Source organism: Natrix helvetica (genome assembly GCF_964273705.1).
Source record: "Natrix helvetica genome assembly, chromosome: 5".
Lineage (NCBI taxonomy): Eukaryota > Metazoa > Chordata > Lepidosauria > Squamata > Natricidae > Natrix > Natrix helvetica.
In genome coordinates this window covers 87,489,287-87,509,198 of record NC_138551.1, presented here as the reverse complement: position 1 = coordinate 87,509,198, position 19,912 = coordinate 87,489,287, and the positions used below count along the sequence as shown (strand labels likewise).

At 41.7% G+C, this 19,912-nt stretch overlaps 1 protein-coding gene across 4 annotated transcripts in view; it reads right to left on the bottom strand.

Annotated features, from left to right (window-relative positions):
* Positions 1 to 19,912, bottom strand: part of ADAMTS14 (ADAM metallopeptidase with thrombospondin type 1 motif 14) — a 94,516-nt gene that overhangs the window by 51,259 nt on the left and 23,345 nt on the right. For all 4 annotated transcript variants that reach the window (XM_081956486.1, XM_081956487.1, XM_081956488.1 and 1 more), the window contains one exon: positions 17,974 to 18,164. In XM_081956486.1, coding sequence (XP_081812612.1) covers positions 17,974 to 18,164 — 191 coding nt within the window. The remainder of the gene's footprint in view (positions 1 to 17,973; positions 18,165 to 19,912) is intronic.

Below are 19,912 nucleotides of genomic sequence, written 5' to 3'. Positions count from 1 at the left end.
AGCAGCATTGTTAAATGAACCCCTTCCCTCCTCTTTTCATACTTTGGAGCGGATTAACTGGTTGCTTGTGGATGCATATGCTTTGAATTCAGCTGGAGATAAAGAGAAAGTAGAAAAAATATTTGGCTCATTAGCCCTCTGCAGGAAATACTTATGCCCTTCATCATGCAGATAACTGGAAAGACAGAGTTACACATGTCACAAAGTCAAGTTTGCGGTGAAAGGAAAAGCTGAGTTAGAACTGAAAGAGATGAGTGCTAATGTGCTCCTCTGCGAATCATTACGGGTTTAGTGCAGGAGGGGAAAAGTAATCTCACTGTTGAAACTTGTAAGTTATCAGCATTCAAAGTGCACTGACACAAATCAAGTTCACTTCCTAGAAGCATTGAGGGAGCTGAATTTTCTGGCACACTTTTCTGGCAGGCTTGACATAGCTACTTCACAAACTTCATCAGTTGATCTGGCATTTATATGCCCGGCTGCTTGACTTCATCATCAGCTCCAGAGGATATTTTGCCTGTACATTTAGGGAGAACTCCCAAATGTCAAGAAGGTACATTCAAAGACAATCTGGAGAAGCAATTTAGACCAATTTTGCTGAGCTTTCTGGAAGATGCAACTGCCTCAATGCTTTAAGAGGTATACCCAATTTTAACCAAAACATTTAAAATGATTTGCAGAGCCCCAGGAACAAGTGAGCAGGTAACAAGGAAGTGCTCTATGACTTCTTAAAAGGCCAATATTTCATTGGAAAAGATTTTGTAAAATAAAAGCATCATTATCTTTTAAGGTAGCTTGGCAACTTTAAGATGTGTGGACTTCAACTCCCAGAATGATAAATTGCTTTATGCCATGCTGTGCATTCCACGCTTTAAAACTTCTTAAGTGGGGTTTTTTTTAAAAAAAACAAACAGAAATCTCTTTTAATTCTTTCAATTGTAATTCCACATTGGAATACTGTGAAAAATTAATGGATGTAGAATTCTAGGTTATTGACATCCATTCATTCTTCTAAAAACTTCATGAGCATGCTGTTAGGACTAAAAGCACAATAACTTAATCAAGGACTAAGGTCAGTAGAAAAAATATTCTATTTGTGATTTCTTAGTTAAGAGTCTTCATCTGACTGACAGATATGAAGTTAGTAATATTCATACATTCGAATATTGGAATAGAAAAGTGCACTATTAATTCTTCACACCAATGGCATTGCCTGCTCTGAAAACCCATTATCCCTCATCCATTAGTTCTAATCAGGCCCAATTTAGACACAAGGTTTAATGTTACAGTAATAAGTTGCATTTCCTGCAAATCAAGGAGTGCACAAGATTTGATTTTCATTAATCAGATAACGGTGAACAGACTTCATTGCTGCATCAATCTCTGTGTTTGCAAAGTATCGCACTTATTCACCCTAGATGTACACTTTCCTGAGGGAGAGCTAAAACAAGCAATTATAAGTACCGGCAAGTTTCAGTCAGCAAGTAAGGACAAATATTCAAAAGGTTAAATCAAAGAGTTTCAGGGTTTTTAAAAAAAAGAATATAGATAAGAAGTGCAATTGTATTAAAAGAGCATTAACTGCATTTTCAATATCAAAATATCTTCAGATATTTTCCCCTCACAACTCCAAGGTACTTTCCAAAGCTAGATTTAATAAACTACATTTCCCAACATTTACATCATAATGATGTAGAAATGCACAAGTGTTACAATATTTAGTATGAGAGAATGAGAATATGGGGAGAAACTTTCAGAATCTACTTCTCTCCTTTTTTTCCTTTTTTTTTACATTCCCTGATTCTATCACTACCGGACAATTAAAGGCTTCCTTGTTTTCAACTCCCCTTGTTTCCAAGGTCTTTTTATGCCGCAGGCTGTTTAAATAAATATCTGGCACAAAAGAAGTGCTGACTGGGATTGGAAGAATACTATGGAAGGAAGAGTAACTGTTTATCCTGGAGCAGTCTTTATTGAACTCCCATCACCCCACAGTTGTTCTTAATAATGAGAGGATGTTACCTTTAGTTCGGCTTTTCACTGAGGGCAGAGGAAGATTCTACTTTGTCAAAAGCTTGATTGATGAATAACCGAGATTAAATTCTTCCCTAAGGGAATTTAGTCCACAATTACCCCATTTGACAACCCAAATAGGAAGAAATTTAAGAGACTACCGTATTTTTCGGAGTATAAGACACACCTTTTTTCCTCAAAAAAGAAGCTGAAAATTTGGGTGCGTCTTATACATTGAATACAGCATTTTTTGCCTCCCGAAGCCCCTTCACAAAAATGGCTGTGCATACCAGTGGTGGGTTTCAAATTTTTTTAGAACCTATTCTGTGGGTGTGGCTTATTTTGTGGGCATAGCTTGGCAGTCATGTGACCCGGGCAGGTATGGCCAACTTGACATCACTCATGCACACTCAGTCACATGACCACACACACACACCAAGCCATGTGGCAAAAATTTTCAGGAATCCTATGAAGTGGGGGGAAGAGAGGGGAAAACCTCCCCAAAATAGACAACTGGAGGATTAAGGGCCGAAATTAGGAAGATCAGAGAAGGCAGGACAGAGAGGAATCCAGTAGAAAGCTATCGCACACTGGGGAAAGAACCCTGGGAGATCGGAGGAGGCAAGACAGAGGGGAATCCAGTAGAAAGCTATCGCACGCTGGGGAAAGAACCCTGGGAGATCGGAAGAGGCAAGACAGAGGGGAATCCAGTAGAAAGCTATCACACGTTGGGGAAAGAACTTTGGGAGACGGGCGGGTGGGAGCGAGCGAGCGAGCGACAGGGCTGGGGTAGGCATTCTGGAAGTTACTTCCAGGTCCACTGGTCGAACCTCCTCTCACCGGATTGTTAACTTTCACCATCCGGTTCTCCCGAGCCAGTGCGAACCGGAGAAACCCACCACTGGTGCATACCCTTATGGAGGCTTTCAGAGAGCTCCTGGGGGCTGAGGAGGGCAGAAATAAGCGAAAAGCAGACCACCACCACCCCCAACACTCAGCAGCACTCTATAAGCCTCCATAAGGCTATGCATGCATTTTTTTTTGACAAAAAACAGGCCCGATTTTGCAAAAAACGGGCCATTTTTTGCTCGTTTTTGGGCCCCCATCCACCCAGGAGCACTCTGCAAGCCCCCACAAGGCTATTCATGCCTTTAAAAAAACAGGCCTGTTTTTGCAAAAAATGGGCCGTTTTTGGGAGGTTTGCAGAGTGCAAAAACTTTTTTCCCCCTTTTGGAAAGCTCTTTAACTGATTGATGAGAATTAGATTGACCAAGTGCTGTGCCAGCAGAAACAAAGTCTTAGGTGCTGCAGATTGCCAGTGATTTCCTTCTCCAGCACATGGCTAAATACACCTGGAAACATCTACCTACCTACCTACTCTCTCTCCAGTGGTGGGTTCTGGATCCCATTGCAACCGGTACGGTTGCAACCGGTACAGTTGCAACGGGGCCAGGTGTCCTCCACATGAACACGTGCAGCGCACACATATGTCTTACCATGCAGCAACGCCTCCACAACGCTCTAGCTGCTTGGAGGAGTATTGCGCAGGTGCTGTACGCGCCATGCGCATGCGCGGAAGCACCAAAGAGTTTAAAGACAGATAAGGAGGGCGGGAGGGCCCTTCGGAGCACCGTACCGGAACGGTACCCGGTGCTCTGGGCAGGCTCCGGTATGCCCGTACCACCTGCAACCCACCACTGTCTTTGTCTCTCTCCCTACCTACCTACTATATTTCTCTCTCTCGCTCTCTCTCTCCCCCTCTACCTACCTACCTACCTACCTACTCTCTCTCCCTCCCTACCTATCTACAGTATTTCTCTCTCTCTATTTCTCTCTCTCTATCCCTCTACCTACCAACCTTCATACTCTCTCCCTATCTATCTACTGTATTTCTCTCTCTCTCTCTCTCTATCCCTCTACCTACCTACTGTATTTCTCTCCCTCTCTCTATTTCTCTCTCTCTCTATCCCTTTATCTACCTACCTTCCTACCTAACTACTCTCTCTCCCTATATATATACATACATACATGCATACATACATATGTGTGTGTGTGTGTGTGTGTTGGGAGTTCTTTAAGTCCCAGAATTCTCCAACCAGCAAGGGTGACTAGGGAATTCTGGGAGTTGTTCCATCCATTTTTAAATTGCCAAAGCTAAGAAACACTGAACTACAGAAAGCTATTTTGGTGCAATAAATGGCAAGGCACTAATAAAAAAATCTAGTTACTTGGATATTTCCCCAGGTTCTGATGGGACTCCAGATAGCCCAGCACAAATGTCTCGACCACTGTACAGTAAGTAATCAGGCAACTTAATTAGTACTAAATTGTACCAGTTACAATTTTCTCTTCAAGAGTATCACAAAAAGGTTTTTCCCCTCTAATTTTAACTAAATTTAACTAGTGTTTTATTATTAATTTTCATATCTCAACCTGTGTCTTTCCAGTAATAGTGTAGTCTTATTTCTTTTGCCATTTGTGGAATTAGTCTTCTGGTTACTTCCTTAATCAAATTTGTTTGGACTTCTCTTCGCAACTTGTTGCTTGTTACTGTGTTTCCCCCAAAATATGACAGGGTCTTATATTTTTTTGACCCACGAAATATGGCCTTGGGCTTATTAAAGGGGAGGGCTTATTGTTTTTGGGTTGCTGGGCGGCTGCTCCCTTGCGAGCGGGCTCCCAAAGTGCCAGGTACAGCCTCAGGGTGGAATGGCTGTGTTGCGCTATCGCGGTGTGGTCCACACTCGCGAGCAGCTGCCCGGCAACCCCCCTTTCCAGCTGGGCACAGCGCCACTGACCTATCTAGCAGTACCCGGAAGGCACCAAGAAACACGAGCGCCTGTTCGCCGCCCTCCGTCTCCCGCGGCTCTGCACCTTCGGAATGCCCCTAGGTGAGTGAATGGGGCTCTGCATAGCAGGAGAGAGGGATTGCGGGAGCAGCTTTTCAGCTCCCCGCTTGCACGACTCACAGGCTCACGATGCCCTTGGCTAACTCTACGGTACCTGCAAAGCCAGGGCATGTCCGCTACTGGCGCCGCCCGCCACTTGGTTTTTTTTTTTTCTGCCTTTCAAAGCAGAGGACGGATGCCACTCTGGAAGTATGCTCTATGGTAGCGTATAACCATAAAGCGTACTCCCAGAGTAACATCCTTCTTCCGTGCTTTGAAAGCGAGCGTGGAGCGGAAAAGCCGCTTATGCCACCCCCTTCTCCTGCCATGCAGAGTCCCATTCACTCACCTAGGGCGGCTGCTCGCGAGCATGGTCACCTTATGGCTGCTGTGTTGCTGCTGCAACAGCGCAACACAGCCATTCAATCCTGAGGCTGTGCCCCTCGAGAGCCCGCTCACAAGAGAGCAGCTGCCCGGCAACCTCCCCTCTTCAGCTGGGCACAGCGCCGCTGGCCGACCTAGCGGTACCCCGAAAGCACCAAGCAACGCGAGCGCCTTTGCCCCCCACCTCATTCCTGCAGCTTAGCGCCTTCGGGATACCGCTAGGTCAGCGAGTGGTGCTCTGCCTGGCCGGAGGGGGGGATTGTCCAGGGGGCTTATTTTCAGGGGTGGGCTTATATTTTTGCCCACGCGAAAAATGTGGCAAGGCTTTAGTTTCAGGACAGGTCGTATTTTCGGGGAAACACGGTACATATCTTGTAAAATCTCGAAACCCTCCATCAGCTTCTTTAATCAGCTTATCTTTGGTTATCAGTAGTGTTTTTGTCAAAGTTTCTCTCCTTAAGTCCATCAATTCTTCTCTTTTTTCTTCTTCTATACTTTGAAATCTGGAGTAAAGCACCTTTCCATCTATCTTCCCTTTCTTTGTTCCACTCTTTCCATCTCCAACCACACTCAGTTCACCTTCAATATCCATGGTTATCTTGAATTTTTGTTCATTTTTCCCTTGGGTTTTTAGGACACTAGCCTCCACTTTTTCCATTTGCTGGATATCTTCCATTTTTCCATCAGGTTTTACCACATTACAATTTATATTTTCAATATTTTCCCATCTCTTCTCAATTCTCTCTGTTGTTTCTAATAATTTTTGAATTCCAAACATAATCTGTTGTAATGTTATGGTTTCTTTTTGATGTCGTGCCATCCTTCCAATTAGTAAACACTGCCACTCTGGTTTAAAAATAAATCTTTGTTTTCACTTCTTTCCAGCTACCAACAAGCATCCAGAGAGCACCTGCGTAAACAACCCATGCTCTTATCTAAACAAGCTGAAGCCTTTGAAGTGCAAGGTCAAAATGATCAAAGGGAAAAAAGAAAAAGCAATGTTTCCAGGTTTCAACCTCCAACCTCCAAGTGGCAGTGTAACTTCTTATCCTTCTAAGATTACTACCCTCTTTATATTCCTTTTATATCTTCTTTATGATTCAGGCTTAGAAGAAACAAAATTCTTAAATGAAACAAAAGAAGAAGAAAAAAATCCATCCCAACTAGTATTGTAGAAATAAAGGAAACGATTTTTAAAAAGAAATAGAAGAAGATCCGATACTTTCACTTTAAAAAGTAAAAAATGTTTACAAAACTTCCATTCAGAGAAAAAAAATAAAAATAAAAAGATAACACACTGTCCAATAATGCTTAATTTCACTGCTTATTTCCTTTTCTTTACCAATTTAATTTAACTTCAATCTTTTTTGGGCAGTCTTTTATAAAAATAAGATTTCCTCACCAGATGGACACACTTTCTCTTTCCGCTTTCCTCCTGTTGCGGAGCTTTCCTGACTTCAGCAGCTTGAGGCTGTGCTTATTGTCGCCGGCAAGAAGAGATTCTCTTGGATCAATGAGGGACTTTGCGGTGTCCCTGAAATCAGCAAGACGTACTCTTCCCTGTCACTGTCTCTTCGGGACGGTTTAGGTCCAAATGGACCGTCTAGTGGCAAAAGTGTCAACTGAGATGTCGGAGCTCCGAGATCACACGTTGTACCGTCGCAATGTCAGCTCCTTTCTCCTACATTGGTTTTTTTTACTGATCACTTTTTTTAATCTGTTGTGAGTTACCCAGAGCCATTTAGGTGAGATGGGCAATCATACAAATTGAATAAAAATAAACGATTAAGCCAGGGGCGGAATTCAGCAGGTTCTGACAGGTTCTGGAGAACCGGTAGCAGAAATTTTGAGTCATTCAGAGAACTGGCAAATGCCTCCTCTGGCTGGCCCCAGAGTAGGATGGGAATGGAGATTTTGCAGTATCCTTCCCCTAGAGTGGGGTGGGAATGGAGATTTTCCAGTATCCTTCCCCTGGAGTGGGGTGGGAATGGAGATTTCGCTGTATCCTTCCCCTGGAGTGGGGAGGGAATGTGGATTTTGCAGTATCCTTCCCTTGGAGTGGGGAGGGAATGGGGATTTTGCAGTATCCTTCCTCTGGAGAGGGGAGGGAATGTGGATTTTGCAGTATCCTTCCCTTGGAGTGGGGAGGGAATGTGGATTTTGCAGTATCCTTCCCCCAGGAGTGAGGAGGGAATGGAGATTTTGCAGTATCCTTCCTGTAGAGTGGGGTGGGAATGGAGATTTTGCTGTATCCTTCCCCTGCCATGCCCACCAACCCACGCCCACAGAACTGGTAGTCAAAAAAATTGAATTTCACCACTGGATTAAGGGCCTGGAGACAAAAACATATGAAGAATGATTGCAGGAATTGGGTATGGCCAGTTGAGAGAAAAGGAGGACATGATAGCAGCATTCCAGCATTTTGTGCCACAAAGGAGAGGGGGTCAACTTATTTTCCAAAGCCCCTGAAGGCAAGACAAGAAGCAATGGTTGGAAACTAACCAAAGAGAGAAGCAACCTGGAATTAAGGAAAAATTTCCTAACAGTGTGGACAATTAACCTGTGGAACAGCTTGTTTTCAGAAGTTGTATGGGCTTCATCACTTGAGGTATTTAAGGAAAGACTGGACAGCCACCTATCTGAAATGGAATAGGGTCTCCTGTTGCAGCAGGGGGTTGGACTAGAAGACCCCCAAGGACCCTTCCAGCTCTATTCTAACTGATTGAAAATATAAACACATACAAACATTTCCCATTTCTGCAAATTTCAGTTTCCTGCTTCAGCAGGTTGCTTAAAGCTACTAAGCCAAGTGTTTGCTTACTTTCTGGACGTTCATATCTAGAGATTGAAACTTTCTGGCCATAAAATCCAGGCAAGCAAGGAAGGAAAAACTAATTCCCATAGCGGATTATTTTTTTAATAAGAGTGGGATTAAATTGTGAATAAATAAATGACTAAATAAACACATGATACTGTTCAGCCTGCCTTTTATTAGTCCAGTAAGTGCAAAAGCAGCTAATTTTAAATACTTCTGAAGCTTTGCCCAATATAGAAGAAAATGCAGTATAAATGATAAAAGCCATATTGGATGCCTAGCTTTTACTTCTATTACAACAGTAATAGATGGATTTACATTCCTGGAAGTTCTTCACCTAACAATTGATCCCAATCCCTTCCTTCTCTTCCCATGCAAAGTGCCATGTGGATAGTCAGTCCTGCACCATTTGAATTTGCTTGTTCAAGATACTGTTCAAGACATTCACTTTTGAGATAGTATGGACATAATTCTTAATTATAATTATTTTATTTATTAATTATTAATAAACACCTAGAAATCTCTAAAAGACTTTTAAGCCTTCTTGCTACCAGTGCTATAATTTCTGCTCCCCCAAGCAGCTAGTTCATCAGTTCCTTTCTTCTTACAATCTGGCAGGAGATACTCTTGGTGTGAACTAACAGGATTAGCATTTATTTGCTGGGCTTTGGTCGCATTGCAGTTTGTATTTGTGGGCAAGATTTTGATAAATTCTGAACATAGTTTTTCTCCTCCCTTTGCAAAAATGCAGGTCACTTGGTTTAAGTGTACATTCCACTAACTTATTTCCTAATTGAGGAAGAAACGTCATGCAAAAGCAAAACAAAACTTAAATAAACAAAAAACAGGTATGTTGTTTTTGAGTAAAGTTAACATCCAGCATTGCTTATTCCATGTACTAATGTTAAGATTTTCAAGAAGTCTTTTATTTTTCCATTTCTATCCAACAAGATTTTTGAAATGATCGAATCTTAGAATGTGTTGTTATATACAATTAAAAACACAAATAATCCAAGCAAAATAAAAATATAACAAACCAAATTTCAACAGTTGCAAGAGGCTAAATGACTCATACGTTTAGGGTAGAATCCTAAACAATCTACAAACTATTTTCAAAATAAATGATTAAAGTTAACATCTAGCATTGCTTAATTCCTCTACTAATGTTAAGATTTTTAAGAACTTTTTAATTTTTCCAATTTTATCCAACAATATTTTTTTTAGTGGACCAAATCTTAGAATAAGTTGTTATACACCATTAAAAAACACAAATAATCACAAGCAAAATAAAAATAAAGCAGAAACCAATTTTTAACAGTTGCAAGAGGCTAAAAGGCTCATGAGTTTAGGACAGATTTCTCAGCAATCAACCAATAGCACAAATATAAATATTTACATACAAAGAGTCAAAACTCCAAATTTTGACTCTTTATAGGCAGGGTTTAAATTCTTGCAAAATTACTGCAAATCATTGTATATATAGAAGCAGCATTTATGTCCCACTTGTTTTGAATCACCATTTTGCTTTTAAATCCAAAACATCCAAAGTACTGCACAAACATTAAATTAGATCAGGGGTGTCAAACTTGCAACAACATGTTGTCACGTGATGTATCACTTTTCCCCCTTTCACTAATCCAGGGGTGGGGGTGGCCAGCATGTGATGCATCCAGCCCGTGGGCCGCGAGTTTGACACCCCTGAACCAAATGGCTCTTCTGACTTAATCGCTTCCTTTGGTCATTAGTAAATTGATATTCCTTGATTATAAGTGAATTGAAGACTGATAACATGGGAGAGACAGCATCTCCTTAGAGAAGCTGCCTCGCTTAGTTGTTGAGAAGGATATTACGTTTATTATGATAAGGTTTTTTTGTGCTTTTGTTGCACTGTTTCCCCCCCCCCCCCAAAAAAAATTCTAATAAACAGATCTGATAGGATCCAGAAAAAAAGCCTTGTAACTCAGTGAGAACCAGAACAGTGCAACAGTGCCACAATTTAGTGTATGAGAAATTCACCAGAAAAACCGAAATGGAGACCATTCAAGGATTAAACATTCTGAGATAGGCTCAAAAAAATTGGCTGTCAACCCATTGCTCTCAACATTAAGATTGATACCGTGTTTCCCTGAAAATAAGACCCAATCGGAAAATAAGCCCTAGCATGATTTTTTTTCAGGATGTTCGTAATGTAAGCCCTACGCCAAAAATAAGTACCAGTTAAGATCATCAGCCAGACACCGGGAGGCAAGAGAGGAGGCGCCGCGGCGTCTTCGCGATGAGGCAGCTGGAAGAAAGCAAGATTTGAAGGACGCAGCTGCTGTGTGGTGAGGTGGAAACTTTCCCCCGTTCCCTTACTTGGCTGAAAGGAAAAAAAATTGCCAGCTTTTTAAAACTGACTTTCAACTTGTTTTGGAGAAGAGTGACTGGAGGGAGGGGGATTTCCCCCCCCCCCTTGGACAAGCGGCTTTAAACGGTTTTGCTCTCTTCCCCCAGAGGAGGGGGGGGAGCCATGCAATGAAATCACGCTCATAGCAAAGGCAGATTTTGGACTGCAGTTGTGTAAATGAGGTGATGATCTGAAAACTTTGAAAACTTTTGGTTTTTGCCTTCTGATCCCGGAGCTGGCAGGGCAAGATGGCACACTTCCGTCGTCTTCATAGACACTGAAACGTGACTCCACCCATAGAAGCTTCAGGCATTTTGTCTTTGTCTCCGGGGCACTCAGACAAATCTCTTGTTACATTGGACTCTGGGCTTGGAGCAAAGGACTTTATTACTTTATTACCAGGAGCTGAATATAGAAAAGGTTCCTATCTGCTTGGACTCTCTGCCTCGTAACCTCCTTGGCAGTTTTCCTCCCTAATTGTTTCCTCTCTGTATTGACATTGTTATCTCTTTGCTTATTATAATGCCACCCAAAAGACCACCTCCGGGAAAGCCGGGCTTTGCAGTCTCCGCCCCAACATCCTCAGCGTCCAGCCCCAGCAGACAACAGACTTTAACCTCCCTGCTTCAGCCCAAGCCTTCTGAGGTGGACTTTCAGCAGATGTTTCAACAGATTTTAAAGGGACAGGGGGATTTAAAAAATCAATTCAAGGAGATGAATGAGCAGCTTAGAGAGAACCAAGACCGGGCGATTAATAATTCACAGAGACTGGATCTTTTGGAGGAGGAGACAGCTGAGATGAGGGGGGAGGTGGGGGGAGTGCAGAAAGGGAACCAAGAGCTAGAGAACCACCAGATTAAAATGGAATTTGAAAGAATGTCCTTTTTCCTTAGGTTTCAAAATGTGATTGAGGCAGATGATGAAGATGTAAGGGACATTATGACAAACCTTTTGGCTGAATACATTAAAAAAGACAAACAACAGATGGGGTGGGACATGGACCTGGTTTATAGAGTAAACTCAGCATATGCTAGAACACATAATGTTCCAAGGGAGGTACACATTAAATTCCTTAGAAAGACTACAAGAGATGAGATTCTGAGTGCACAAAGGGGGCAAGCACTAAAATACCAGGATAGAGAAATAGCCATTCTGAAACAGATCCCTAAGAAAGTGAGAGAGAGAAGAAAAAACTATTCGCTACTAGCGAAGAAATTATACCAGAAAGGGGTGTGGTTCAGATGGCTGATGCCTGAAGGTATGCTAATTTTCTGGGAGGACACAAGAGTCAGAATTAATACAACCATAGAGGCTCAGGCCTTTATGGAAAAAAATAGAGCCCTCCTAGATAAGCCTGATGATACTACACCAGATACACAAGACACGGGAGGGGCCGGAGCTCTGCTGGCGGGGGGAGAAGGGGCAACATCGAGAAAACTCAGATCACAAAAATGAACAAGAAAATCTGTTTGATGTAAAGTGATTGAAATTATTTGAAGATAAAAGTTTATATGCTGACAAAATACCATCAATTTGTAATAATCTAATGTATTAATAAATGAAATGTATGAGTACGGGGGGGAGGGACCACCTCCTGCATATTGTAACTGCCAAAATTTGCAACTTATTCCACTACCCTTTCCTTGTTTATTCTTTTTAAAAACCAATAAAATTTCGTTTTTTTTTTTTTAAAAAAAGATCATCAGCCAGACAGATGCATTTAGTACCGTATTTCCCCAAAATTAAGACTTAACCAGAAAACAAGCCCTAATAAGTCTTTTGTAGCAAAAATTAATATAAGACCCAGTCTTATTTTCAGGGAAACATGGGTAGGTTTCCATAAGATTTGATCTGAATGTTGCAGATACATCTTCTGTATGCTTTTTAAAAGCAGCTTCACCTCATTACAAAAATCCTCAAAACAATACCATCTCCTCTACAGCATGGAAGGAGGGAGGGAAGGGCACGATGGCTAAACATGGTTTAATTATAGGCACATGTGTTTGCACACTTGCTTGACTTGGTTAGGGGGTTAAGTCATTTTCATTGCACAATATACTGAAAGAATTGTGAATGCGAAAGAAACTATTTAGCATGTTGAGCTCACTGTATATTTAACCAAATGGCTTGGATTCACACAACATATGAAGCTGCAAAAACGCGAATCAAGGGCACTTTTGCTCGCTTTTACAGGTAGTCCTTGACTTATGACCACAATTGAGCCCCAAATTTTTGTAGTTAAGTGAGACATTTGTTAAGTGAGTTTTGCCCCATTTTACATCCTTTCTTGCCACAGTTGTTAAGTGAATAGCTGCAGTTGATAACCCAGTTGTTAAGTGAAACTGGCTTCCCCTGCTTGGCAGGTCACAAAAGAGGATCGCACAGCAACGGTCATAAATATGAACCAGTTGCCAAGCATCTTAATTTTAATCATGTAAACATGGGGGATGCTGCAAAGGTCATAACTGTGGTCACAAAGTCACTTTTTTCAGTGACGACGTAATTTTGAACTATCACTAAATGAACTGTTGTAAGACGAAGATTACCTGTACTTGAACCAATCAAAGCAAAACCATAATTTTTAAGGGGGGGTTATATAACCAGCTCCTACCGCATTCTGAGTTGGCTCCCTCAGGGCTGTGTCCCCATTTATTTGGCCTTAGGCATGCTTTGCTTTAAAAGAAATCTATACGTTATTATTCTGCAGTTATTTTAGCAGCAGGAAAAAGCGAAGGCGGCCTTGTCAAATTCTGGCAAAAAGCTTCTTCGGAAGCTGCCAAGGCCCGAACAAACGCCTTTTGAAACACTGCTGCCCTTTGTGTGACATAACCACTTAATGGGAATCCAGCCTAAAGACAGAACTTCTGAAAAGATCACCAGCCTTGATGGATAACTAACTAAGGAGGGCCTGAAGCTGTGGGTGTTCCTCTCCAAGACTGCCAGAAATTTGACAAGGTTGCGAAAAGGAAAGTCTGAAAAACCAGAAACAAAGCAAAAGGGAAGGAAAAGACCTGCCTCAAAGCGAGCAAAGGAGATAATGGTTTGGTAAACTATTCATTTTGCGCTTTAGGCAAAGGTCATGTTTCCTTTATTTTCTTTTAGCTCTTTGAGGGAGATTTTTTCCATTCCAAAAGGCCACCGAAACTCTCTTTCAGGACCCATCCTGACAGCATCCCAAACACTGACAAACTGAAATGCTTTCCCCACTGAGGATAAACCATGAAATGGATTTGGAAATAAAGTTTGGGATTAAAACTGACCGTTTGGGGCCTTTTGTACTTTCACCCATCAATGGAGGGGGACAGGGGGAGAGACGGGAGACGGGACAGACAGGAAATAATAAACAGCAGTGCATTAAAGGGAATCTTTTTCTTTCTGGAAAAGAGAAAACCCATTTATCATTTGAATAGGATGAATAATCGAAGAAATTCATGCTGAAGGTTAGATTTAAATATCATCTGACATGTGAGGTGTGTGTGTGTGTTTGTAGATAGCTAGATAGCTAGATAGCTAGACAGACAGACAGACAGAATGCTTTTGTGTTGATGTTTATTCTAGTGTATCACCACCATCTGGATACATGAATAAGTAATAACGTGGACCATTTATCCAGGAAGAAACACATGATTTGTCCATGGCAGTTTTAGAACATGTGACTGGCAGAATAAAAGGGTTGGGAGGGACCTTGGAGGTCTTCTAGTCCAACCCCCTGCTCAAGCAGCAGACCCTGTACCATTCCAGACAATTGGCTGCCCAGTCTCTCCTTAAAAGCCTCCAGTGATGGAGCACCCACAACTTCTGAAGGCAAGCCATTTCAACGATTAATTATTCTTACTGTTAGGAAATTTCTTCTTGGTTCTAGGCTGCTTCTCTCTTCAATTAGTTTCCAACCACTGTTTCTTGTCTTGCCTTCTGGCACTTTGGGAAATAGGTTGACACCCCTCTTCTTCATGGCAGCCTCTGAAATATTGGAACTGCAATCATAACACCCCTAGCCCTTCTTTTCCCTAGACTAGCCATACCCAATTCTGGCAACTGTTCATATGTTTTAGCCGCCATCCCCCTAATCATCTTTGTTGCTCTTTTCTGACTCTTTCTAGAGTCTCCACATCTTTTTTATAATGCGGTAACCAAAACTGGGTGCAATATTCTATTCTTCTTTTCACTAGGCTAGGCATTCCCTGCTCCAAACAGCCAGAAGGAAACAAGCTAAAGCACATGCTGGCCACAAATAAGCACTTACATTCCATTACACTTGCCTCTCTGACATACGCTCACTAAAATCATCTATCCTGGCATGGTAGTGAAAGCAGCATCATTTGTTTTCATTGCTGTGTTAGGAATTCAGACTTTAAAACACTATCATGTGAAGCTGATCCAGCATTTCACTCTTTTTAGATTGCAAAAGGACAACTGCTAAGGTTGAAAACCATAAAGGCAACTCACTGGTAAAACAATGCAACAATAAATGCTGTGGTATAACAAAGGCAAAAGGTAAAGGTTCCCCTCGCACATATGTGCTAGATGTTCCCGACTCTAGGGGGCAGTGCTCATCTTCGTTTCAAAACCGAAGAGCCAGCACTGTCCAAAGACATCCAAAGGCACATAGAATACTGTTACGTTCCCACCAAAGGTGGTTCCTATTTTTTCTACTTGCATTTTTACATGCTTTCGAACTGCTAGGTTGGCAGAAGCTGGGACAAGTAACAGGAGCTCACTCTGTTACGCAGTGCTAGGGATTCAAACCGCCAAACTGCTGACCTTTCTGATCGACAAGCTCAGCGTCTTAGCCACTGAGCCATCATGTCCCTTGAGGGTATAACATAGCTACAATAATAGAGTTAATACTCCCTACCAAACAAAACAGAAATCCCAACATTACAACCCAATTAAAAAAGCATACCAGGAAAAGCCAAAGAAATTAATCTTGAGGGTATTTCTGAAGAAATAGAGGCCCCATCAGCCAACAAAGTAGGAAGCTCAAAAGTAAAAAGATAGTAAAATTTAAAAAGAAACCAACCTACGCAGAGGTTTGTTTGAAATATTACACTGTATATACCATGGATGTCAAACTCAATTTCATTTAGGGCCGCATCAGGTTGTGTTTGACTTCAGGGGGGTGGAGTGGGCATGGCCAGGGTAGGTGTGGCCAGCTCGACATCACTCATGTCAGGGGTGCCTATAGTGGCCCGAGCACTCTGCCAGCAAAAATGGGCTGCAGAGCTCTGTTTTTGGCTGCAACGGCCTCCTGCAATCCTCTGCCAGCGAAAACAGTACTCGCCATTTTCGCTGGCAGAGGGTTGCAGGAGGCTATCACAGCCCAAAACGGAGCTTGCCAGCCCATTTTCGCTGGCAGAGGCACTGCGGGCCAGTCCTTCGTTGTTTCCAGGGGAGCCCTGCAGGCCAGTTCTAAGGAGCCCATGGGCTGCATTCGGCCCCCGGACCTTGAGTTTGACACCCCTGGTATATATCTTTCTATATATCTGCAAGAAAAAAATAAGACAACAGGTTTATAAATTCTCCTCTCCTTTGATTCCTTATTTTATTGAAATCTTTAAAAATTTTAACCTTAAATAAATAATTGTGGGTTTTAACTAGGCAAGACACAATATTGCCCAATAAATCCAATGAATGCCATGGACAACAGCCCATCAGCTTTCATATATATTGATATAGGTTGGAAGAAAGTCCTAGCTCTGGCCACCCATACAAAGATGATTCCATCACCCATCCCAAAAACTGCATTCAATATTTATGTTACAATCCCATTTGAATATTTTTTTTAAAAGCACAAAGTTCTACGATTACGGATGTAACTGCTCCAAAGCATGAAAAACTACCATAATTTTTGGAGTATAACACGCACCTTTTTTCCTCAAAAAAAGAGGCTGAAAATCTGGGTGCGTCTTATACATCAAATACAGCATTTTTTTGTCTCCTGAAGCCCCGCCCCTTCACCAAAATGGCTATGCAAAGCCTTATGAAGGCTTTCAGAGAGCACCTGGGGGTTGGGGAGGGCAGAAATAAGCAAAAAATGGGCCGTATTTTGCTCCCCCCCAGCCTCAATAAGGCTATGCATGCAGGGTTTTTTTGACAGAAAACAGGCCCGTTTTCGTGAAAAACTGGCCGTTTTTTGCTCCTTTTTGCCCAGCCCCACTCACCCAGGAGCACTCTGCAAGCCCCCCCCCCCCTCCCCAAGGCTACTCATGTCTTTTATTTGGAAAAAACAGGCCGTTTTGGGGAGGTTTGCATAGTGCAAAAACTTTTTTTTTCCTTTTGGAAAGCTCTTTAACTGATTGATGAGAATTAGATTGATCAAGTGCTGTGCCAGCAGAAACAAAGTCTTAGGTGCTGCAGATTGTCAATGATTTCCTTCTCCAGCACATGGCTAAATACACCTGGAATCATCTACCTACCTACCTACCTACTCTCTCTCTCTCCCTACCTACCTACAGTATTTCTCTCTCTCTCTCTCTCTCCCTATCTACTGTATTTCTCTCTCTTTCTATTTCTCTCTCTCTATCCCTCTACCTACCTACCTACCTACCTACTCTCTCTCTCCCTATCTACTGTATTTCTCTCTCCCTCTCTTTCTATTTCTCTCTCTCTATCCCTCTACCTACCTACCTACCTACACTTTCTCTCTCTCTCCCTACCTACCTACTGTATTTCTCCCTTCCTCTCTCTTTCTATCCCTCTATCTACCTACCTACTCTCTCTCCCACTACCTATCTACTGTATTTCTCTTTCTATTTCTCTCTGTTTATCCCTCTACTTACCTACCTACACACACACTCTCTCTTCCTACCTACTGTATTTCTCTCTCTCTTTCACTCTCTCTCTATCCCTTTATCTATCTACCTACTTACCTACCTACTCTCTCTCTCTTCCTCCCTACCTACTGTATTTCTCTCTCTTCCTCTCCCTCTCTATCCCTCTAGCTACCTACCTACTTTTTTTTTAATTTGCCTCTTCAAAACCTTGATGCGTCTTACACTCCGGTGCATCTTATACTCCGAAAAATATGGTATTTAATATCTTCTTTAAAACTATCTTACAATCCTGTTATACTTCAGTGAAGTAGATCCTTTCCTCATGAATGCTATGTTCTATAAAACATCTGCCCAATTTATCTGTGTATTTTGGAGTGCCAAATAGGTATCAAATTTTTCGTGCAGTAAGACCTGAAAATATGTTCCGGGCAAAGTACATGTTTTGAAGGCATCAGGCAAGGCTGCAATGTGTAATGCCACATTGTCATGCTATGCTTCAAGATATTACGTTATGTATTATGACTTCATTCCGGATACACAGATTTTTTAGGAGATACATCTGGCCTCTTATGTGGGCAATTAATGTGGAAATCTTCCCTGATGCTCATACCGGGAAGGCTGTGTGATCACACTCAGTCTGTGACTATGCCCGATTCCTTTTTACTTTCTTTCCCTTCCCTTCAAGACAAGAAACACAAGATGAAAGATCCTCACTATGTTCATCAGGGTGAGGACATAATTCTGGACATGCTCCTTCCCATGGAACCGCACAACCGAATCATCCACAGCCAATAGGATCTCTATATTGTAGTCATCCTTCTTTGCATGTCGCCTCTTCCTCTCTGCTTCACCAACCTGATCTTCAATTAGATTCAGGGCTTGGGGGAGCTGGCCCAAGATAAAATCTGGAATTAGAAGAGTTAAAAATAAATGACAGCATAGGAAATGGATGGAATAGGATCGCCTTAATAAGCCTGATAGTATCTTTAAAATGCATTGGTCCATAACACCTGCATAAACACCAGAAGTGCTATTCAGCAGGTTCTGACCAGTTCTGGAGAACCGGTAGCAGAAATTTTGAGTAGTTCAGACAACCGGTAAATACCCCCTCTGACTGGCCCCACCCCCATCTATTCTCTGCCTCCCAAGTCCCAGCTGATCGGGAGGAAATGGGGATTTTACAGTAACCTTCCCCTGCTACAACCATCAAGCCATGCCACGGTCACAGAACTGGTAGTAAAAAGTTTTGAATCTAACCACTGATACACACACATTCAGGCATTCAAACTGGTGTGTGTGTGTGTGTGTGTGTGTGTAAATATGTACATATATATACACACACACACACACACACACGTACATATATATATATATATATATATATATATATATATATATATATATATATATATATATATATATATATATATATATATATATATATATATATATATATATATATATATATATATATATATATATATATATATATATATATATATATATATATATATATATATATATATATATATATATATATATATATATATATATATATATATATATATGGTGTGTGTACACTGGATAGAAGGAAGAAGAAAGACAGCTACACCCGCCAAAGGATAAAACAGGTCCCAAAGAGCCAGCTCAATGGAAAGAACAAGATCTAAGCCATCAACGTTACACTACCTACTTTTACAATGTTCTGCTTGCAAATTTGAAAATAGCACAATAGAATAAATGCTAGACAAGACTCCAGTATTCTATCATCTAAAGATATAATCTTGGATATCTTCTACTCTTAAGCATTGGATGAAAGTGCTGACAGTGGAACCTGCACATTTTCCTTATTAGCATTGCCTGTCCTGTCTTATTTCCCATCTGATCACAGGATGAAATTATCTTTTTCCAAACCAGTACAAAAAATTAGGAAATTGCCCAACATAGATTTACATTTTGGAGTAGTAGATAGGAGAATTAATCTTTTTGCTCCTGCTATGATTTCAAACCATAGAAACACCTATCATTTGCAATATTAGCACTTAGCAATAGCACTTTGACTTATATACCGCTTCACAGTGCTTTACAGCCCTCTCTGGCCCTTTACAGAGTCAGCATATTGCCCCCAACAATCTGGATCCTCATTTTACCAACCTCGGAAGGATGGAAGGATGAGTCAACCTTGAGCCGATCAGGATCGAACTCTTGGCAGTGAGCTGAATTAGCCTGCAATACTGCATTCTAACCACTGAGTCATCATGGCTCTTAATATTAAAAGAAACTTCATTGAACATTGTAAGTGTGAGTGGAATGATACCAATCGGTGTGTGCAAAATCCTTCCATACCCCACCACAGGGAATTGAGGCTAATGAATAAACATAAAACACTCAACAGGTGCAAAGAATCATATTTTGCCCCAATAGGTTTGCTAAGCCTTAGTTTTTAACCATGGTTTGTTGAGTAAATCATAACCATCACGAAAGCTAATGTCTCTCAGCCCAGGCCACCGCCGCTGCCCGCCGCCGCCCACCGCCGCCCGCCACCGCCCGCTCCGCTCCGCGCATAACTTCCAAACTCCAAAACTTCCAGCATCGGCTGCTCTAGGAGTGCTCTCTATGGTGGGCCGGCTGCTGGAAGACTCTGTCCGGAAAA